This window comes from Hypanus sabinus, chromosome 11, assembly GCF_030144855.1.
Source record: "Hypanus sabinus isolate sHypSab1 chromosome 11, sHypSab1.hap1, whole genome shotgun sequence".
Lineage (NCBI taxonomy): Eukaryota > Metazoa > Chordata > Chondrichthyes > Myliobatiformes > Dasyatidae > Hypanus > Hypanus sabinus.
The window spans coordinates 50,026,474-50,049,211 of record NC_082716.1 but is presented as its reverse complement, the minus strand read 5'-3'; the positions used below and the strand labels follow the sequence as shown (position 1 = coordinate 50,049,211).

Genomic DNA, 22,738 nt, shown 5'->3' with positions numbered 1-22,738 from the left:
CCCTGTTTGTTATTATACATAGAAAGCATAGAATTCAAAGAGTTCCGACAGGCAAATTTCCCTTGCAAAAACCATGCTGACTGCAGGCCATTTTATCATGAGATCTCATCCTTAATAATCAACTCCAACATCTTCCCAACCACTGAGGTCAGACTAACTGGCCTATAGTTTCCTTTCTTCTGCCTCTCTCCCTTCTTGAAATGTCAGGTGACATTTGCAATTTTCCAGTCTTCTGGAACCATTGCAGAATCTAGTGATTCTTAAAAGATCGGTACTAATGCCTCCACATCTCTTCAGACATCTCTTTCAGAACGCTAGGCTGTACACCATCTGGTTCAGCTGACTTAACTACCTTCAGACCTTTCAGTTTCCCAAGAACCTTCTGTCTATTTATGGTAACTTCCCACACTTCATGCCCCCTGACGCCTGGAACTTCCACCATACTGCTAGTGTCTTCCACATTGAAGGATGCTGCAAAATACTTGGTTCATCCGCCATTTCCTTCCCCCACTTTACTACCTCTCCAGCATCGTTTTCCAGCAGTCCGATATCCACGCTCACCTCTTTTTTACACTTTATGTATCTAATGAAACTTTTGGAATCTTTATTATTGTCTAGCTTACTTTACTTTAGAATTCCAACTTTATCTTTTTAATGACTTTTTATTTGTCTTCTGTTAGTATTTGAAAGCTTATTAATCCTCCAACTTCCCACTAATTTTTGCACTATTATATGCCCTCTCTTTGGCTTGTATGTTAGCCTTGACTTCTCTTGTGAGCTACTGTTGTCTTCATGCCTTTAGAATACTTACTGTTTGGGACGTATATATCCTGTGCCTTCCGAATTGTTTCCAGAAATTCCAGCCATTGCTGCTCTACTGTCATCTCTGCCAGTGTTCTTTTCCATTTAATTCTCAGCTTCTCTCTCATGCCTCCGTAATTCCCTTAACTCCACTGTAATACGGATACATCTGACCTTAGCTTCTCATGGTGAAATAATTGAACATGTTGAAATTATTTTAACACTTGCCACAACAGCATAGTTAAAATTATATAGAATTAACAGCATCGGATGGTATTTCTTAACTTTGGCCCCAATATTTCGTATTACCACATGTACAGAATTAACAGTTCTATCTAGAAGCAAGAAATTAAGGCCAAGTAAATATATGAAATAAAACATGAAGTGCTGAAAACATTAATCAGCATCTGTGGAGCAAGAAACAGGGATAATCAGATCTGGGCATTTACAGCATTTTATTTTAGAAAGCAAGTTAATTTTAATTCATTGAAGCACAAGGAGAAAGGTGGGTGAGGCAAAGGGAAAAGCACTGAGACAATGAGGTCAGTGTGTAATTGACATTGATTTTTAATGAAGTTCTATAGTTAAAAGATTAATGAGTGCCAGTTGAAAAAGAGAGAGGAAGAATAAAGGGCCATATGAAAGCTGTGAAATGTAAATCACAGCTGCAGCTTGACCTGAAAACAATTGAAAATGCTTGAAATGTCCACCACATCAGGCTTGTCTTGAGAAAAAAGACTGAATTAATATTACAGATCAAATTTCAAAGCTACTTATATGCCACCTTTATACAATCCTGAGACTTACTTTCGTGTGGCCATTCACAGGAAATACAAGAAACTCAGTAGAATCAATGAAAGCTCACCCCCAAAAGGATGGACAAACAATGAATATACAAAATACAACAAATGGCACAAATGCAAAAGAAAAAAGTATGACATATATAGAACCTGAAATGAAAAATCCTTGAAAGGCAGTCCATAGGTTGTGGAAGCAGTTCAGTGATGGGACAGGTGAAGTTATCCCCTCTGGTTCAAGAACCTGGTGGTTGAAGGGTAATAACCGTTTCTGAATCTGGTTGTGTGAGTCCTGAGGTTCCTGGACCTTCTTCCTGATGGCAGCATTGAGAAGACAGCTTGGCCTGGATAGTCGTGGTTCTTGATAATGGTTGCTGCTCCATGTAGATGTGCTCTGTGGCGGTGAGGGCTTTACTCACAATGAACTGGGCTCTTTCCACCGCTTTTTGTAGTTTTTTCATTCAAGAGCATTTGTGTGCCCAGACCAGGCTGTGGTGCAACCAGTCAATATTCTCTCCACTACACATCTATAGTTTGAAACAGCGAATACATCTGAGTGCGATGAAGGAAGTCTCCAGCTGGGACTTGCATGACTAACCATAGTGTAAATGAGTGAAAGCTACTAATACGATGAAGGAAGCCCTGAATACCACCAAAGATGGAGGATCTTCATTGCTGCCCTAAATGCCAGTGGCATTACAGGCATATATTATATATCTATAGAAGTTTGTCGAAGTTTTAGATGACATGCCAATTCTTTGCAAACTTCTAAGAAAGTAGAGGTGCTGTCTTGCTTTCTTCATAATGACACTTGCTGGAACCAGGGCAGGCCCTCTGAATTGATAACTTTGAGAAATTTAAAGTTGCTGGCCCTCACCACCTCCAATTCCACCCTCCCCCCCCCCCCCCCCCCCGCCCAGTGCAGACTGGTTCATGGACCTGTGGTTTCCTCCTCCTGAAGTCAATAGTCATTTTCTTTGTCTTGCTGACATTGAGTGGGAGGTTGTTGTTGTGGCACCAATCGGCTTGATTTTCAATTTCCTTCCTATACGCTGATTCATCACCATCTTTGATATGGCTAACAACAGTGGCACCATCTGCAAATTTAACTATGACATTGGAGCTGTGCTTAGCTTTGCAGTCATAACGTGAGTAGAGCAGGGGGCTAAGCATACAGCCTTGTGGTGCACTTGTGCTGATGGAAATTCTGGAGGAGATGTTGTTGATAACTCAAATTGACTGGCCTGCAAATTAAGAAACTTAGGATCCAGTTGCATAAGGAGGTATTGAGGCTTAAGGTTTTGAAGCTCTTGATCTTTTGAGGGGATGATAGTATTGAATGCTGAACTTTAGTCAGTGAAGAGCATCTGGATGTATGCATCTTGGCTGTCCAGATGTTTCAGAGTTCAGTGAAAAACCAATGAAATAACATCTGCTGTTAATCTGTTGTGACAGTAGGCAAATTAGAGTCAGTCCAATTCACTTCTTAGGCAGGAGTTAATATGTATCATCATCAACCTTTTAAAGAACTTCATCACAGTGGATGTAAATGCTGTTGGATGACCTTAAAAACTTACGGCAGAACTGCCTCATTCTGATACAGAGTCCTGAAGGTCGCAACATGCCAAGACAGGGGTTGAGGTATTGTTCCTCAAGTTCACATTAGACCTATCTGGAACAGTCTCAGAGCCTATTATGCTTTTAGATATGATTGTGTAAGTAGAAATGTAGGCTCATGTAAGAGCCAATTTGGAAATACATTTGTTGGGAAACCAAAATACCCAAAAATAAATAAGAATGAATGTAGGGAATAAGAACCGAGAACAGATAACTTTAATTAAAGATCCTAAATGGCAGGAAGGTCCAAAGTAATAATTGGTTTAAACAAGCAATTTTCTATTTGCTTTTCTTTAAACATATGCAGGCTTGAAAATCAGCGTGTGCAGGAACTGCAACATCAAGTAGAAGATCTCCAGCGATTATTGCAGGAGCAAGGCACAAAGTCTGAAGAAGTGAGTGAGTAAAAGTAAATTAAGGTTAAATAATGTTTAAAATGGAAGATATAGTTTATTGGACTTATCAGCTATTTGAAGAACATTTTTCAGAATTTATGACAGAGCAGATGTTGAATCTATGTGTGATGTTGAGTAGCTGAGTGGAGATATGTCTCTACCAAAGGAGGAGTGAGGCACTCCTTTCCTCTGCTAGCCTACAGGTCACCCTTGAGCAAGTTGGAGCACTGCTTAGTCCCTCTGATCAGGGTTATATGAAGCCATGGGAGCAGGTGGTGGATAGTCACATGAGCAGCGGGTGCATATCACAAGTGCTGGTTATGTGACTACTGACACCAGACAGACAATCTCCGAAGGATATTGATAATGGTTAGAGTCACCATTCTTACAAAGACACTACCCAGAAGAAAGCAATCGCAAATGACTTCTATAGAAAAACAAACATGAAACAAACTGCAGATGCTGCAAATCCAAGCAACATGCACAAAATGCTGGAGGAACTCAGCAGCTCAGTCAGCATCGATGGAAAAGAACAAGCAGTAGACGTTTTGGTCCGAGACCCTTCATCAGTACTTGAAAGGAAGAGGAGAAGTCAGGGTAAGATGGTGGGGAGAGGGGAGGAAAAAGTACAAAGTGGTAGGTGATAACTGAAACTGGGAGAGAGGAAGGGGGTGAAGTAAAGAGTGGGAGTGTTGATTGGTGAAAGAGATAAAGTACTAGAAAAGGGGGAATGTGATAGGAGAGGTTAGAAGACCATGGAAGAAAGGGAAGGATGAGCAGCACCAGAGGGAGGTGATGGACAGAGAAGGAGAAAAATTTACCAAGAAAAATCATAGACATGGAAAAACCATGATCGCCCTACATGTCATACTACACAGTGCATAACATGCCAACAATATGTGATGTTGGATACTGATCTGGACTGTATTAGAATGGTAATAACAAATTGGGTGCCAGAGGCAGTCTCAACATTTTACAATGTATATTAATTATTTGGATAATGAAACCAAGTCTTCTAGAGCCAAATAGGCTGATGATGCAAAGGTTACTGGGTTTGCAGTTGTGAGGAGGATACAAGGAACCTGATCATAAACACGAGAGATTCTGCAGATGTTTGAAACCCGAACTAACACATACAAAGTGCTGGAGGAACTCAGCAGGTCCTGCAGCATGTATGGAAATGAATAAAAAGTCAACATTTTGAGCTGAGTCCCTTCATCAGGGCAGGAAAGGAAGGGGGAAGAAACCAGAATGAATCTACTGTATGTTGAAGGAAGAGAGAAGAATTTGGCTTATTCCCTCTTTCTTTATAGTCCTGATGAAGGGTCTTGGCCAGAAGCTTTGACTGTTTATTCCTTTCCATAGATGCAGCCTGACCTGCATAACTCCTCCAGCACTTTTTAATGTGGTATAAGGAGCATGAGAAGCGATATAGATAGGTTAAGTAAGCAGGTGCAAAGTCCATGGTCACAAAAAATTATTATGCAAATAAGTATAATAGTAGTTAGAAAAGCTGGATGAAGTGTTGGCCTTCATTTTAAATGGTATGATTGATAAAAGTAGGGATTTTTTGAGGGTTCTTTCAGGGTTCTGGTGAGACTGTACCCGGGTACTAAGTGAGTTTTAGTTTCCACATTCAAGGAATAATGTGTATAACAGCAGGGAGCATTCACTGAGTCAAGTCCTGGATCCAAGGGACTGCCATATGAAGAAGGCATGAGCAGGTTGGACCTGTACTAATTGCAGTTTAGAAGAATGCAATGTGATTATTGAAACCTACTGAGTGGATTGACGGGATGGACACTGAGAAGATGTTTACATTAGTTGGAGGTATCTAGAGCTGAGAAGGAGGGTGGTATGATTTCCAATTAAGGGTTATCGTACTTCAGAAGCAGATAAGCAGTATTTTGCAAGTCTTGGGAATTCTTTACTCACAGCTTTGGAGACAATGTTATTGAATATATTGGCTAACAGTTAAATTACAAGGAAATCAAGACATGAAGAGAGGTAGAAGGAAGATTTTGTTGCATTAACCATGGTGTTATTGGATAGTGGAGCAGGCTCAAGTGGCTGATTAACAGATCCACAGATTTTCGATGATGTTTTGGTCGGGGGACTGTGAGAGCCATGGCAAACCTTCAGCTTGCGCCTCTTGAGGTAGTCCATTGTGGATTTTGAGTTGTGTTTAGGATCATTATCCTGTTGTAGAAGCCAGCCTCCTCTTTTCTTCTTCAGCTTTTTCACAGATGGTGTGATGCTTGCTTCCAGAATTTGCTGGTATTTAATTGAATTCATTCTTCTCTCTACGAGTGAAATGTTCCCTGTGCCACTAGCTGCAACACAAGCCAAAAGCATGATTGATCCACCCCATGCTTAACAGTTGGAGAGGTGTTCTTTTCATGAAATTCTGCACCCTTTTTTCTCCAAACAAACCTTTGCTCATTGCAGCCAAAAAGTTTTATTTTAACTTCATCAGTCCACAGGTTTTGTTTCCAGAATGCATCAGGCTTGCATAGGTGTTCCTTTGCAAACTCTGATGTTGAATTATGAGGTGAGGATGCAGGAAAGGCATTCTTCTGATGACTCTTCCATAAAGGTCATATTTGTGCTGGTGTTGCTGCACAGTAGAACAGCGCACCACCACTCCAGAGTCTGCTAAATCTTCCTGAAGGTTTTTTGCAGTCAAACAGGGGTTATGATTTGCCTCTCTGGCAAATCTACGAACAGTTCTCTAAGAAAGTTTTCTTGGTTTTCCAGACCTCAACTTGACCTCCACTGTTCCTGTTAAGTGCCATTTGTTAATTACATTACAAACTGAAAATGCTTTGCTATCTTCTTATAGCCGGCTTTTTGGGCATTGTTTGTTTTAATTTTCAGAGTGCTAGGCAGCTGCTTAGAGGAGCCCATGGCTGCTGCTTGTTGGGACAAGGTTGAGGAGTCAGGGTATTTATAAAGCTTTAAAATTTGCATCACCTGGCCTTTCCTAACAATGACTGTGAACAAGTCATAGCCCTAACAAGCTAATTAAGGTCTGAAACCTTGGTAAAAGGTTATCTGAGAGCTCAAATCTCTTGGGGTACCCAAATTTTTGCATAGTGCTCCTTTCCTTTTTTTCACTCTGAAATTCTACAAAGCAAAAATAATACATTAATTTTGCTTAAAATGTTGAAAAGAATGTTTTGTCTTTAACTTTATGATGTTTGGAGATCAGTTCATCTTCTACTCACTGAACTATTCACAGTAACAGAAATTTTGACCGGGGTGCCCAAACTTTTGCATGCCACTATAGATTTGTCACCTGCAACGCACCTGTTGTGGCTCTCTATAATTCATTCAAAATTTGCTAAGTGCCTGTTTTCTCTCCTTCACTTGTGGTAGGCAAACTTTAGGCGACATAGGTACAATCACCAGCTAGAGTTTCCAGATATGGACTTCTGCCTTTGTGTGACCACTAGTGAGGTCTGTTAGTTGCCAGACCTGATTTGTCTTGCATGTTTATTGACAGTCTATTAGTTGATTTATGATGAAGGAAGTAGAGCTGCAGAGTTTTACTTGTATATAACACAGAAATGATTAGAATTACATCAAATGCACATTGTCACAGGATTCATTTTGCGGCAATGCGCATTTCATATGGTTGACAGCAGTATGTGTTGATGAGTGTATATTGAAATGTTCATAAAGTATATCTTAGAAATTCTAAAACATGAGGAAGGTATTTGAATTAAAATCAACTCTGGGCAATTTAATTATTTTCATATCGCAAATATGCAATCTTGATGTCTTTCAGCAGTCTATGTTTTATTATCATATGCCACTAACCTTAAGAAAGAGGTATAGGAAGAGTAGACAGATGTAATCGCAACTAAACTGAAGTTGGTACATTTTCACTACTTGCATTAATCATGACGTGTTTCTGCATTTTGTAGCTTCTTGTAATAACTGCTTTATGAATGACTGCAGTCTGTAAGATAACTATAAACATAATAATTTCATCTTAATCTGCTTTGTATAGCTATAAAGTCAATGTTGACTTGTTCATTAGCACAGAGTTGTTTAAATATGATTAAATATATTTGAATTAGACACTCTACAGTTGAGGAGTATCATGTGAAACTACTTGCTTTGTCTTATTTTACAGTGTAGTGAACTAAAGAAATTGGATGCACATCTGTAAGTAAACTTTTTAAAAATCTTATTGTCCATTTAATAGTTCCCAAACTATCACTGCATTTGAAGGTATGTAGATTTAATTATAAAGGAGACATAGTATACTGCAGATACTAACAAAAAAAAACAAACTGCTGGAAGAACTCAGTGGGTCAGGCATCGTCTGAGGAGGCAGAGGTAGAAATGACATTTCAAGTTAAAATCCTGCATCAGGACAGATTTAATTATTGGAATCGGGTTTAATATCACCTGAATGTGATGAGAAATTTGTAGTTTTGTAGCAGCAATACATAGTAATAAAAACTGTTCATTACAATAAATATATGTATGTATTAATATGTGTGTGCGTGTGTGTATTTATACTCATTTCCTCTGTTCCTTATCTAATATTATGTCTGGTTGGTTTGTCAGTATTGCTGATAAGTCTGTATTTGGAAGTCCCACAGGATCTTAGCTCTGCTATTCTCCACTACCTTCTCAGGTGTTTCCCATTTGGACTTGGGAGTGTCCAATCGATACTCTGCGCAGATATTCCTGTACACAATTCCTGCAACTTGGTTGTACGTTCGGTGTACTTGTACGCTGTCCCTGCCTGCATCTTGCTTCTTGCTACTATGTCCTGGATGGTTTCACTGGATTCCTTGCACAATCTGCATCTTGGGTCTTGTCTTGTGTGATCAACCCCTGCTTCTATGACTCTTGTGCTCAGCACTTGTTCTCCTGCAGCCATGAGCAGCACCTTTGTTATGTCCCTCAACCCTGCCATTTCCAGCCATTGGTAGGTCTTTCTTATGTCAACCACCTCTGCTATCTGGCACTTGTACATCCCGTGCAGTGGCTTGTCCTGTCAGGCCTCTGGGTCAGCGAGGATACTGTGCCGAACCCTCAAGCTCCCAAGCCTCTGCAAGAGGACCCAAGATTGAAGGGAAAGCACACATACACACTACACTTAATGGGTGAGAAAATTATTTAAATTAAATAAGTAGTGCAAAGGTGGACAAAAAAGAAAATACCGAGGTAGTGTCATGTGTTCACTGTCCATTTGGAATTCTGATGGTGGAGGGAAAGAAGCATTGTTTCTCTTCAGGCTCGGTAGCACCTCCTTGATGGTAGCAATAAGAAGACCGCATGTCTTGGGTGATGGGAGTTCTTAATGATAGATGGTGCCTCTTTGAGGCATTGCCTTTTGAAGATGTCTTGAATGCTAGGGAGGCTAGTGCCCATGGTGAGCCTAACTGAGTTTACAACTTTCTGTAGCTTTTTCCACTCCTGTGCAGTGGCCCCTTCATACCAGTTAGAATCCTCTCCATGGTACATCCAGAGAAATTTGCAAATGTCTTTGCTGACATGCCAATTCTCCTGAAACTCCTAATGAAATATAGAACTGTCTATCTCTTTGTAATTGCATCAATATGTTGGGCCCAGGATAAATCTTCAAGAGATGTTGACACCCAGGAACTTGAAACTGCTCACCCTTTCCACTTCTTATTCTTCAATGAGGATTGGTGTATGTTCCCTCGACTTCTCATTCCTGAAGTCCACAGTTAATTCCTTGGTCTTACTGATGTAGAGCGCAAGGTTATTGCTGTGACACCAGTCAACCAGCTGATCTATCTTGCTCCTGTATGCCTCCTCATCACCATCAGAAATTTCGCCAACAATAATAGTGTCTTAAACAAATTTATAGATGGCATTTGAGCTGTGCCTAGCCACACGATCGTGGGTGTCGTGAGTCAAGCAGTGGGCTAACCACGCATCCTTGAGGTGTGCCAGTGTTGGTTGTCAGCGAGGTAATGTTACTTCCAATCCACATAGATTGCAGTATCCTGGTGCGTAAGTCAAGGGTGCAGTTAGGTTGGGTGGTACAGAGGCCCAGGTTTTAGATATTGTTGATTGGAACAGAGGGTATGATTGGGTTAAACGCTGAGCTGCAGTCAATCAGCAGTGGCCTGATATAGATGTTGCTATTGCCCAGGTGATCCACAGCCGAGTGGAGAGCCAGTGAGATTGTGTCTGGGGCAGACATATTGTGGCGATGGGCAAATTGCAGAGAGATCAGGTGCTTGCTAAGGCAGGAATTGATTATAACAATGACCGATCTCTCAAAGCACTTCATCAAAGTAGATGTGAGTGCCACCGGGTGATAGTTGTTGAAGCAGCTCACCCTGCTCTTCTTGGGCACTGGTATGATTGTTGCCCTTTTGAAGCAGTGAGTGATTAAAAATGTCCTTGAACACACCTGCCAGTTAGTTGGCACAAGTTTTCAAAGCCCTACCAGGTGTACCATCAGGGCGTAACCCTCTTGAAAGATGTTCTAAAGTTGGCTTCCAAAACATAGACCATAGGGTCACCAGATGCCTGTAGTTTCAATTTTCTGTTTGCCTTGTCATAATCCAATTACTATAATATTTCTTCTTATACATGTGCACCAGTAGGTAAAAAGCACAACTAAAGAATCCATGTTCTCTGCATTTATCATTCCTGTATAATTTCCATGATCAGGGAAAGCTCAAACTAGACTGATCTCAATTGCTTTCTGCTTTATGTGGAAATGAATATGTCTCACAACATACTGACAAATGTTTAATTGCTCTGCATTCACATTTTTTCAAGCCTTTGACTTTAAAAGTTGTTCGTTGTCCCCCTGGCAGAATTGATCTTACATCAAGTAAGTTAGCCATCAATTCACCCAACATTTAGAAAACTAGTTTTTAAAGCTAGTAGAATGGATTTGTTTCACAGAATGAAGAGTGTGAAATTGGTTTAAACATATGGGAGGTACTGGATGAAAAATTGTAGTTTAATTTACCTTTCATATGGATTCTTAACATTGAGGCATTGAATAAAACACAAATTGTTTTATGTGGACTCTGTGATTTTTATCCATTAACACTTTTTGTCAACGAGATTATATTGAGCAAGCAATGTTTTTCTCATCCAGTTTCATTGCCTTTAGAAACTAAAGGGCATAATATCAGGATAAAACATTTTTTTTTTAGGACGCAGATTAGGAGAGATTTCATCACATAGGGGACTGTGAATCTCCATCGTTCTATATGACAGGGCTGTGGGTTTTACATTCAAGCTTTCTATTGATCATATACTAACAAGTAGAGTGGACAAGGGAGAGGCAGTGGATGTTATTTAGTTGGCTTTTCAGAAGGCATTTGATAAGGTGTCACACATGAAGCTGCTTAACAAGATAAAATCCTCTGGCATTACAGGAAATATATTGGCATGGATAGCAGAGTGGCTGACAGGCAGGAGGCAGCAAGTGGGAATAAAAGGGGCCTTTTCTCGTTGTCTGCCAGTGACTAGTGGTGTTCCTCAGGGGTCTGGGATTGCTGCTTTTCACATTGTTTAACAATGATTTGAATAATGGAATTGATGGCTTTGTGGCAAAGTTTACGGATGATACGAAGGTAGGTGGAGGGATAGGTAGTGCTAAGGAAGCAGCACGATTGCAGCAGGACTGAAACAGATCGGGAGAATGGGCAAAAAATTGGCAGATAGAATACAGTGTTGGGACAAAGGAGCAACAATGTGGACTATTATCTAAATGGGGAGAAGGTTCAAACATCAGAAGTGCAGAGGGTCTTAGGAATCCTCATGCAAGACTCCCAGAAGGTTAATTTACAGGTTGAGTTTGTGGTAAAGAAGGCAAATGGAGAATAGAAAATAAAAGCAATGAGATAATGTTGAGCCTTTATAAGACACTAGTCAGGCCACACTTAGAGTACTGTCAACAGTTTTGTGCCACATGTCTCAGATAGGATATGTTGTCATTGGGAGAGAGTCCAGAGGAGATTCATGAGGCTGATTTCTGGAGTGAAGGAGTTAACATATGAGGAGCGTTTGGCAATGTTGGGCCTGTACTCACTGGAATTTAGAAGAATGCTCGAGGATATAATTGAAACCTACTGAACATTGAAAGGACCAGATAGGGTGAATGTGGAGAGAATGTTTCCTATGGTGGCGGTATCCAGAACTAGAGGGCACAGCCTCAAAATTGAGGTGTGACCCTTTAGAACAGAAGTAAGAAGGAATTGGTTTAGCCAGAGAATAGTAAATCTGTGGAGTGTTCTGCCACAGACTGCTGTGGAGGCTAAGCTTGTGCATATATTTAATGCAGAAGTTGATCATTTCCTGATCAATCAAGGCATCAAAGGACATGAGGAGGCAGGTGTATGAGATTAAGTGGGACCTGGGATCAGCCATGATGGAATGGTGGAGCAGACTCGATGGGCTGAGTGGCCTAATTCTGCCAATGTCTCATAGTCTTATGGTTTAAGAGGATCAAAACATTTGTAACTTTTCAGCTGCTTTCAGTTTAGTTTGTTGTAGCTTGTAGCTACTGATAAAGCCAATAGGTTTGATGGCTTTTTCACAACTTGCCGCTGACGGAACTGAAAATGAAATTGGCATGCGTGATGAACAAAGGCTATTTAAGCTGAAAAAATGTGTAATTAGCTCACATCCAAGCAAGACTTTCTCATAGTTTAAATTGTTCAATATTTTGTTTTTAGAGAGAAGTTTCATGAAACTCAAGATGAGCTACAGAAAAAGAATGAACGTATTGAAGAATTACAGCATGAAATACAGCAGAGATGTAAGTATAAACATCACTACATTCGAGACATCTAATCTTCCAAATGAATTGTTGTCATAATGTTAACAAGAGTAAGCAAACTATAGGAGTAATGGAAAAAAATGAGGTTTAATAACATTTATGCAAAAAGGAAGGCAGGCATAATGATTCATATCTTTGATCTTTTGTTAGGATTGGGAAGTGTTGTGTATGAGATTTGGAAAAGATGGTGCAGGATAGAACAAAAACACAAAATTCAAAGTAAAATTTATTAACAGAATATATACATGTAACCACATAATACCCTGAGATTTTATTTCTTTTACTGCAGGCATACTTAGCTAATCTATAGCACGATAACTATAAACAGGATCTATAAAGTGTAAACATCGGGCACTGTAAACTAAACAAACTGCAAATACAGATATAAATAAATAGCAACAATATAACGAGCCCAGCACAAAATAACAATATAAGAGTCCTTAAATGAGTGTAGCTGTCCTCTGTTGTTTAAGAACCTGATGGTTGAGAGGTAGTAACTCTTCTTGAACCTGGTTGTGCAGGTCCTGAGGCACCTGTACCTTCAGCCTGATGGTAGCAGTGAGAAAAGAGCATACCTGTGTGGTGAGGATCTTTGATGATGGATTCTGTTTTGCTACGGCAATATTTCACATACATGTGCTCAATGCTTTTACTTATGAGGCACCAGTCCAAATCCACTGCCTTTTATCGGATTTACCATTCAAAGACGTTAGTGTTCCCAAACCAGGCTGTAATGCACATTTCCACCACATATCTATCGAGTTCTTAAGTCATTGTAACACATAAACATGTTAAGAAAATGATCTTTCAAATGAATTGCCAAGTTAAGAAAGCAGACTTTAAAATGAATAAGCAGCAAACAGAAAATTAGCAAATCATTTGTGATAAAGGTAAACAATGAAAAGAAACATTAACGACAGGAAGAAAGGAAGAAATATGTTGGGATGCCATGAAATTGTGCAAGTTGCTATGTAAAATAAAGTTCTTCTCTCCTCTGTTTATGTGCTTTATCAGAATAACATGAAATAATTACATTTAAATTCATACTCACTGAGAGATATTTTCCTACTACTTAACTATCCCAAATATCGATTGGCATGTCCCTAGAACAAGGGGTTGAGATGGGGTGGAGTTTGTTAGGCGTGTTCAAGAAGGTTTCTTGACAAAATATGTAGATAAGCCTACAAGAGGAGAGGCTGTACTTGATCCGGTATTGGGAAATGAAATTGGTCAGGTGTCAGATTTCTCAGTGGGAGAGCATTTTGGAGATAGTGATTGGAGATGGAGAGGAACAGACAAGTCAAGAAAGCATTTCATTGCAGTAAGGGGAAATATGAAGCTATCAGGCAAAAGCTTGGAAGCTTAAATTGGGAACAGTGTTCTCAGGGAAATGTACGGAAGAAATGTGGCAAATGTTCAGGGGATATTTGCGTGGAGTTCTGCATAGGTACGTTCCAATGAGATGGAAAGGATGGTATCGTATAGGAACCACGGTGTACAAAGGCTGTTGTAAATAGTCAACAAGAAAAGAAGAGCTTACGAAAGGTTCAAAAAACTAGGTAATGATAGAGATCGAGAAGATTATAAGGCTAGCAGGAAGGAGCTTAAGAAAGAAATTAAGAGAGCCAGAAGGGGCCATGAGAAGGCCTTGGCAGACAGGATTAAGGAAAACCCCAAGGCGTTTTACACGTATGTGAAGGACAAGAGGATAAGATATGAGAGAATAGGACCATTAAGATGTGACCGTGAAAAAGTATGTATGGAACCGGAGGAGATAGCAGAGGTACTTTAATGAGTACATCTGTATTCAGTATTTACTACAGAAAAGGATCTTGGCAATTGTAAGGATGACTTGCAGCAGACTGAAAAGTTTGAGCATGTAGATATTAAGAAAGAGGATGTACAGGAGCTTTTGGAAAGCATCAGGTTGGATAAGTCACTGGGACCGGACGAGACGTACCCTAAGCTACTGTGGGAGGGGAAGGAGGAGATTGCTGAGCCTCTGGCAATGATCTTCGCACCATCAATGGGGACGGGGGAGGTTCCCGAGGATTGGAGGGTTGTGGATGTTGTTCCTTTATTCAAGAAAGGGAGTAGAGTTAGCCCAGGAAATTATAGACCAGTGAGTCTTACTTCAGTGGTCGGTAAGTTGATAGAGAAGATCCTGAGAGACAGGATTTATGAACATTTGGAGAGGTATAATATGATTAGGAATAGTCAGCATGGCTTTGTCAAGGGCAGGTTGTGCCTTACGAGCCTGATTGAATTTTTTGAGGATGTGCCTAAACACATTGATGAAGGTAGAGCAGTAGATGTAGTGTGTATGGATTTCAGCAAGGTATTTGACAAGGTCCCCCATGCAAGTCTTATTGAGAAAGTATGGAGGCATGGGATCCAAGGGAACATTGCTTTGTGGATCGAGAACTGGCTTGCCCAGAGAAAGAAAAGAGTGGTTGGAGACGAGTCATATTCTGTATGGAGGTTGGTCACCAGTGGAGTGCCTGCGGGATCTGTTCTGGGACCCCTACTCTTCGTGACTTTTATAAATAGCCTGGATGAAGAAGTGGAGGGATGGGTTAGTAAATTTGCCGATGATATCAAGGTTGGAGGTTTTGTGGATAGTGTGGAGGGCTGTCAGAGGCTACAGCGGGACATTGATAGGATGCAAAACTAGGCTGAGGAGTGGCAGATGGATTTCAACCCAGATAAGTTGAGGTGGTTCATTTTTGTAAGTCAAATATGATGACAAAATATAATAGTACTGGTAAGACTCTTGGCAGTTTGGAGAATCAGAGGGATCTCGGGGTCCGAGTCCATAAGACGCTAAAGCTGCTGCACAGGTTGACTCTGTGTTTAAGAAAGCATACAGTGCCTTGGCCTTCATCAATCTTGGGATTGAGTTTAGGAGCCACGAGGTAATGTTACAGCTCTCTAGGATCATGGTGAGACCCACTTGGATTACTGTGCTCAGTTCTAGTCACCTCACTACAGGAAGGATGTGGAAACCATAGAAAGGGTGCAGAGGAGATTTACAAGGATGTTGCCTGGATTGGGCAGCATGCCTTATGAGAATAGGTTGAGTGAACTTGCCCTTTTATCCTTGGAGTGATGGAGGATGAGAGGTGGCCTGATAGAGGTGTATAAGATGATGAGAGGCATTGATTGTGTGGATAGTCAGAGGCTTTTTCCCAAGGCTGAAATGGCATTTGTGAGAGGGTACAGTTTTAAGGTGCTTGGAAGCAGGTACAGAGGAGATGTTAGGGGTAAGTGTTTTATGCAGGGAGTGGTGAGTGTGTGGAATGGGCTGTCAGTAACGGTGGTTGAGATGGATATGATAGGGTCTTTTATGAGACTTCTGGACAGGTATATGGAGCTCAGAAAAATAGAGGGCTATGGGTAACCCTAGGTAATTTCTCAGGTAAAGACATGTTCGGCACAGCTTTGTAGTTCCGATGGGCCTATATTGTGCTGTTGGATTTGTATTCTGTCCCATGCTTGGTCTTTATAAACCATTCAAATCCTTTATAAGTATATATATTATTTAATAGGAGTTCATTGCAGTTCATATAAAACAATTTTTACAATTTAAGTTGCTGTTCAACTTCCTATTGTATGACACTTTTATAAAATTTTTCATAAAACATGAAGATATAATGACCCTTTACTAACAATTTAATGTATCAAAAATCAGACCTGTATCATTTACCCTCAAATGCAATTAAATTTTATTGCAATTAAACAAGTTTAAATTGCAAATCTTATCATTCTAGCTCAAAGTATTGAGGAATTGCAACGTGGATTAACTAAAAAAGATGAAGATATGCGGGCAATGGAGGAAAGGTACAAAATGTACCTCGAGAAAGCTCGTAATGTGAGTGCACGTTTCAAGATTACTTGTGGATTCTGATTTGCCAGTTATTCTTCATTTTTATATTGATGCTCCCCATTGCTTCTTTTTCATTTTTAGTCTGAGAGTTGCCTGATAATAAATATACATTTTAAAAAATGCCAGACTGAATGGATCTGAGATGATGTATGGAAAGTAATTTCATTAATTTATTTTACTGATAACTGATTTTTTTCTTGGTAAATAATAGATCTCATGGGCAATGGAGACATTGTATTTTTTATTCCCATGTTAGTTTTTCCAAGTTGAACACATCAATTTCTCTACTTTTTCCTCTCACTTGCTGCCTGATGTTGGGGAAAATGCACTCTTTTTTGTTGATTATAATTAAAACATTCCAGATCGTCTAGTCCATCAACCATGCTTCATTAAAACCATCCAAAATCTCAACTCCATATAACTTTAGTATTTGACATTGAACATAAAGCATGTTAAGATTTTGTGAAGAATACAGCTTTCAAAAAGAGTTACTTATCTGATGGGACTGTTGTCCTCAACTTCAGTTGTGGGAGATAAGATTAAATAGAATATATACAAGACAATCATAAAATTAACTCCGTAGAGTCAGTTACTTTTTTAATAATAGTGGGTTAAAATAACTCTGGTAGTTTGTGCTTCAACTCTTATGCCAGGAGGACCATGAGTTGTGACCCTTTGCTAAATATTTATGCTGAACATGCCCAGGATATGTGGGAGCCAAACTGAAGAGATGGAGGAAGGGGTGGTTGGCTTACAAATCGAGAAAGCTTGTAGACAATGTGAGAGAGAGGATAGGCAGATGACAGAGAAGGGATACGCTTAGACTGGTTTGAGAGTATCTATTCTAATGCAATGAGTATCATGAACAAAGCAGATGAGCTTAGAGCGTGGGTCAGTACTTGGAGGTATGATGTTGCGGCCATTACAGAGACTTGGCTGGTTTGGCTACTTAGAGTGCCAGGCTTTAGATGTTTCAGATCGGACAAGGAGGGAGGCAAAAGGTGTGGGGGTGAGGCACTGCTGATCAGAGATAGTGTCATGGCTGCAGAAAAGGAGGAAGTCATGAGGGATTGTCTACTGAGTCTCTGTGGGTGGACGTTACAAACAGGAGGGGGCAATAACTCTACTGGGTGCTTTTTTTTAATAGACCACCCAATAGTAACAGAGACATTGAGGAGAAGATAGGGAGATAGATTCTGTAAAGGAGTAATAATAACAGAGTTGTTGTGATGGGAGATTTTAATTTACTTAATATTGACTGGCATCTCCCTAGAGCAAAGAGTTTTGATGGGGTGGAGTTTGTTAGGTGTGTTCAGGAAGGTTTCCTGACTATGTAGATAAACCTGCAAGAGAAGAATCTGTACTTGATCTAGCATTGGGAAATGAACCTGGTCAGGTGTCTCTCAGAGGGAGAACATTTTGGAGATGGTGATCACTATTCTATCTCCTTTACCATTGCATTGGAGAGGGATAGGAGCAGACAAGTTAAGAGAGTGTTTAATTGGAGTAAGGGGAAATATGAAGCTCATAGGCAGGAACTTGGAAGCATAAACTGGGAACAGAAGTTCTCAGGGAAATGTACCGCAGAGATGTGGCAAATGTTCAAGGGATATTTACGTGGCATTCTGCGTTCCAATGAGATAGGGAAAGGATGCTAGGGTACTGGAACCATGGTGTACAAGGGCTGTTGAGAATCTAGTCAAGAAGAAAAGAAAAGCTAACAAAATGTTCAAAAAAACTAGGTAATGATAGAGATCTAGAAAATTATAAGGCCAGCCAGAAGGAGCTTAAGAATGAAATTAGGACAGCTGGAAATGGCCATGAGAAGTCCTTAGGGAGCAGGATTAGGGAAAGCTCAAAGGCATTGTCCAGATATGTGAAGAGCAAGAGGATAAGACACGAGAATTAGGACTAATCATGTCTGACAGTGGAAAAGTGTGTATGGAACTGGGGGAGATAGCGGAAGAACTTCAGTATTCACTATGCAAAAGGATCTTGGTAATTGTAGGGATGACTTGCAGCAGACTGGAAAGCTTGAGCATATAGACATTAAGAAACAGGATGTGCTGGAAAGCATCAAGTTGGCTAAGTCTCCGGGACCGGATGAGATATACCCCAGGCTACTGTGGGAGGTAAGGGGGGAGATTGCTTAACCTCTGGCAATGATCTTCGCTTCACCAATAGGGATGGGAGAGGTTCCGGAGGATTGGAGGGTTGCAGATGTTGTTCCCTTATTCAAGAGAGGGGGTAGAAATAGCCCAGGAAATTGTAGACCAGATAGTCTTACTTCAGTGGTCGGTAAGTTGATGGAAAAGATCCTGAGAGGCAGGATTTATGAGCATTTGGAGAGGCATAATATGATTAGGAATAGTCAGCATTGCTTTGTCAAAGACAGGTTGTGCCTTATGAGCCTGATTGAATTTTTCGAGGATGTGATTAAACACATTGAAGGTGGAGTAGTAGATGTAGGGTATATGGATTTCAGTATGGCATTTGACAAGGTAGCCCAAGCAAGGCTTATTGAGAAAGTAAGGAGACATGGGATCCAAGGGGACCTTGCTTTGTGTATCCAGAACTGACTTGCCCACAGCAGGCAAAGAGTGGTTGTAGATGTGTCATGTGCTGCATGGAGATCGGTCACCAGTGGTGTGACTCAGGGATCTGTTCTGGAACCCCCGACTCTTCATGATTTATATAAATGACTTGGATGAGGAATGATGACACAGATTGAGTGTGTTGTGAATAGTGTGGAGGGCGGGACATTGATAGGATGCATAACTGGGCTGAGAAATGGCAGATGGATTTCAACCCAGATAAGTGTGAGGTGGTTCATTTTGGTTGGTCAAATATGATGGCAGAATATAATATTAATGGCAAGATTATTGGCAGTGTGGAGGATCGGGGGATCTTGGGGTCTGAGTCCATAGGACACTCAAAGTGGCTGCACAGGTTGACTCTGTGGTTAAGAAAGCATATGGTGCATTGATGTTAATCAATCATGGGATTGAGTTCAAGAGTCAAGAGGTAATGTTACAGCTATATAGGACCCTAGTCAGACCCCACTTGGAGTACTGTGCTCGATTCTAGTCACCTCACTACAGGAAGGATGTGGAAACCATAGAAAGAGTGCAGAGGAGATTTACAAGGATGTTGCCTGGATTAGGGAGCATGCCTTATGAGAATGGGATGAGTGAACTCAGCCTTTTCTCCTTTGAGCGATGAAGGTTGAGAGGTGACTTGATGGAAGTGTATAAGATGATGAGAGGCATTGATTATGTGGATAGTCAGAGGCGTTTTTCCAGGGCTGAAATTACTAGTGCAAGAGGGCATGGTTTTGAGGTACTTCGAAGCAGGTACAGAGAAGGTGTTAGGGTTAAGTATTTTACGCAGAGAGTGGTGAGTACGTATAATGGGCTGCTGGCAACGATGGTGGAGGCAGATAGAATAGGGTCTTGTAAGAGACTCCTGGATAGGTGCATGGAGTTTAGAAAAATAGAGGGCTATGGGTAACCTGAAGGTAATTTCTGCAGTAAGTACATGTTCAGCACAGCATTGTGGGCCGAAGGACCTGTATTGTGCTGTAGGTTTTCTATGTTTCTATATCAAAATGTCCAAAGGCATTGCTGAGTACATATTTGGGCTGTGGCCTCCAGCTGCCCCTAAATTTTCTAAGTATATTTCTCAACTTCTCTGCAAATGAATCATTGGACAAAGTATTGTTTTTACACCATGGAGACTTATTATGATTGCTGCCTGTCACTCATCCAACTGGGTTAAGCATCCGGACTCCTCATCTTTAGCAGCAGGTGGGCACCATAAATGAATTGACGGTGGTACAGGCTTCTATTGCCATGACTAAAATGAATTAGTATTCCCTAACTGTATGCCCTTGGCATGGACAATTCCAGGAATTAGTTTTATTGCTGGCCCATGGATAAGAACAGAGCAAGTCTGAATAAAGTCTGGAATGACCTTTAACTTGAAGGATGAAGAACATTAGAAGCAATAGTGATATTTTGGGATGAATATATTCTACTTTATAAAAAGAGTAGATATCTGTTACAGTGCTTTACTTTCTTGAATATTTGTATTTAGAGTATGCAGATTGTGCTGGAGCAATTTCCTGAGCTGCCTCTGGGGGCTGAGAGCCTTGTCTGCCAACAATACACAACAGAAAATGCTACATTGTCACTTCATTTTTTTAAATATAAATTTGGGACAAAGTTAATCAGTTGATTCTTGTTGATATTAGTTAAGCAAAAATGAAAATATTTTACACCATTAACTGAGATTTATATTGATCTGTGAAACAGGGAACTGTGAATGCTAAGTTATTAAATACATTCAGGACAGGTATTAAGATGCTATGGGATAGGACTAGTAAAAGAAGGTGGAGTTTTTGGTCAACCATGTTCTTATTGAAAGCAAAACTAACTCAAAGGACCAAATGGACCCTGTTAATTAAGTTCGTACCAGACGTCATAGATGACCAAATTTTCAGTCTAATTTCTTAATTTACCAAGAGCTTCTGTGATGCCATGACTATGACAGAAGTTGCCTGTAGTGAATAACAAGTTGAGAAACCTCAATGAAAGCCCTTCCCACTCTCCCCACACACTAGTGAAATGATGGTATGTTTCATAAGTTTTTATAGAGGATAAAATTATTACATCTGTTTATATTCCATAAATAGGTAATTAAAGCTCTGGACCCAAAACAGAACCCCGTGACTACAGAAATCCAGGCACTCAAAACCCAGATCATTGAGAGGGACAAAAAAATACAAATGCTGCAGGTATGATGATGTTTGTAATTTTGGGATAAGAATAAGAAGGAGGCTGTCAACAGAGGAGGAATATGTGGGCAGTTTCTGAAGTATACATACATATGGTTAAACATGGAAATCCGCAAGAACAACACATTTCATGACATATATTAGTGATATTAAACCTGATACTGAAGTTGTTCTGTGCTAATCTACTTTTCACAGAGTGTGATGTGCTGTTGGTATGGAGTCAGTTAGAAATCAATTATTTTAGCATATTATATTGCATGCTGTTGCAATCGATTGCATTGTTGAAATAGTTGTACCTGTTTTAAACAAGATACCACCCAATAATTACTGCTAACCAAGATTTTCAACCTAATATCTAATTTTTTGACAGGAGTCTAATTAACTCAAAGTGAGAACAGGTTTAAGGAATCAGCCTCAGTTAGATTTTCATTAAAGTTCTAAGTACATTTATGTCACTATCTGCAACTCTGAGATTTGTTTTCATGTGAGCATACATGATATATCCAATAACCATAACAAAGGTCATGGAAAAACTGCACAAAACAGGGTGGACAATGAGTTTTCAAAAGACAACAAACTATGGAAATACAAAAGAAGCAAAAAGAAAAAAAATAATAGTAAAATGAGTCTATAGTTTGTTGGAGCAGTTTAGTGATGGAGTAAGTAAAGTTGAGTGAAGTTATTCCCTTCGATTCAAGAGCCTGATGGTTGGGGAAGTAACCATTTCTGAACCTGATGGTGTGAGTCCTGAGGCTCCCGTACCATCTTCCTGATGGCAGAATAATGAAGAGAACATGACGTAGGTGGTGGAGTCCCTGATGATGAATCCTGCTTTCCTGCGACAATGTTTCTTGTAGATCTATTCAATGGTGGGAAGGACTTTACCCGTGACGGACTGGGCAGTATCCACTACATTTCTTATGATTTTCCATTCAAGGCCATTGGTGTTTTTATACCTGGTTGTGATGCAGCCAGTCAATATGCTTTCCAACACACTTCAATAGAAGCTTGTCAAAAGTTTACACTTCATGGTGAATCTTCACAAACTTTGAAGAGAGGTTTCACATTCTTTGTCAAGTCTTGTTCCTGTGTAAGTGCTCCAAACCAGTCTGGGAGATGGTGTTGTCCAATGGTGTTCAAGATATATTTGAATGCCAATGTACTTTGAACACTACTAGACAACGGGAGAAGCATCAGCAAGAGCAACATTACAGAGGACAATAGCACACTCATTTTTAACTGAGTTTACTCTTATTTTATGCCATTTTTTATGTTTCAGGGTAGCAAAGAAATTCAGCAAGACTTGGGTGCAATATTCCCATCGAGCAATTTAAATTATGGAACAATCTGAGATACTTATTATTGCCTTTACTGATTTTACTATTTAATGTCACAGTAAATGCAGTATTCTTCCATCAAAATAGATTTAAAATGCATAAGGTGTAGAAAATAACTGTACATTTCCATCTTCAGAGCTCCGACTTAGAAATACGTTATTTATACATTGGAAATATACTATCTTTAAAAGAAGACTTGAGTGTTTTCTCTTTCTGTGTTTATACTAGCATGATTGTGAGCAAGCAAAACTTCGTGAGCATGAGGAGAAGCTGTTAGTAACAGCGTGGTACAATAAGGTAAATCATTAAC

At 40.0% G+C, this 22,738-nt stretch overlaps 1 protein-coding gene across 2 annotated transcripts in view; it reads left to right on the top strand.

Moving 5' to 3' along the window:
* Positions 1–22,738, top strand: part of hook1 (hook microtubule-tethering protein 1) — a 79,022-nt gene that overhangs the window by 54,600 nt on the left and 1,684 nt on the right. For both annotated transcript variants that reach the window (XM_059984304.1, XM_059984305.1), the window contains exons 16-21: positions 3,523–3,610; positions 7,752–7,783; positions 12,307–12,389; positions 16,181–16,281; positions 20,990–21,091; positions 22,657–22,725. In XM_059984304.1, the coding sequence (XP_059840287.1) occupies positions 3,523–3,610; positions 7,752–7,783; positions 12,307–12,389; positions 16,181–16,281; positions 20,990–21,091; positions 22,657–22,725 (475 nt within the window). The remainder of the gene's footprint in view (positions 1–3,522; positions 3,611–7,751; positions 7,784–12,306; positions 12,390–16,180; positions 16,282–20,989; positions 21,092–22,656; positions 22,726–22,738) is intronic.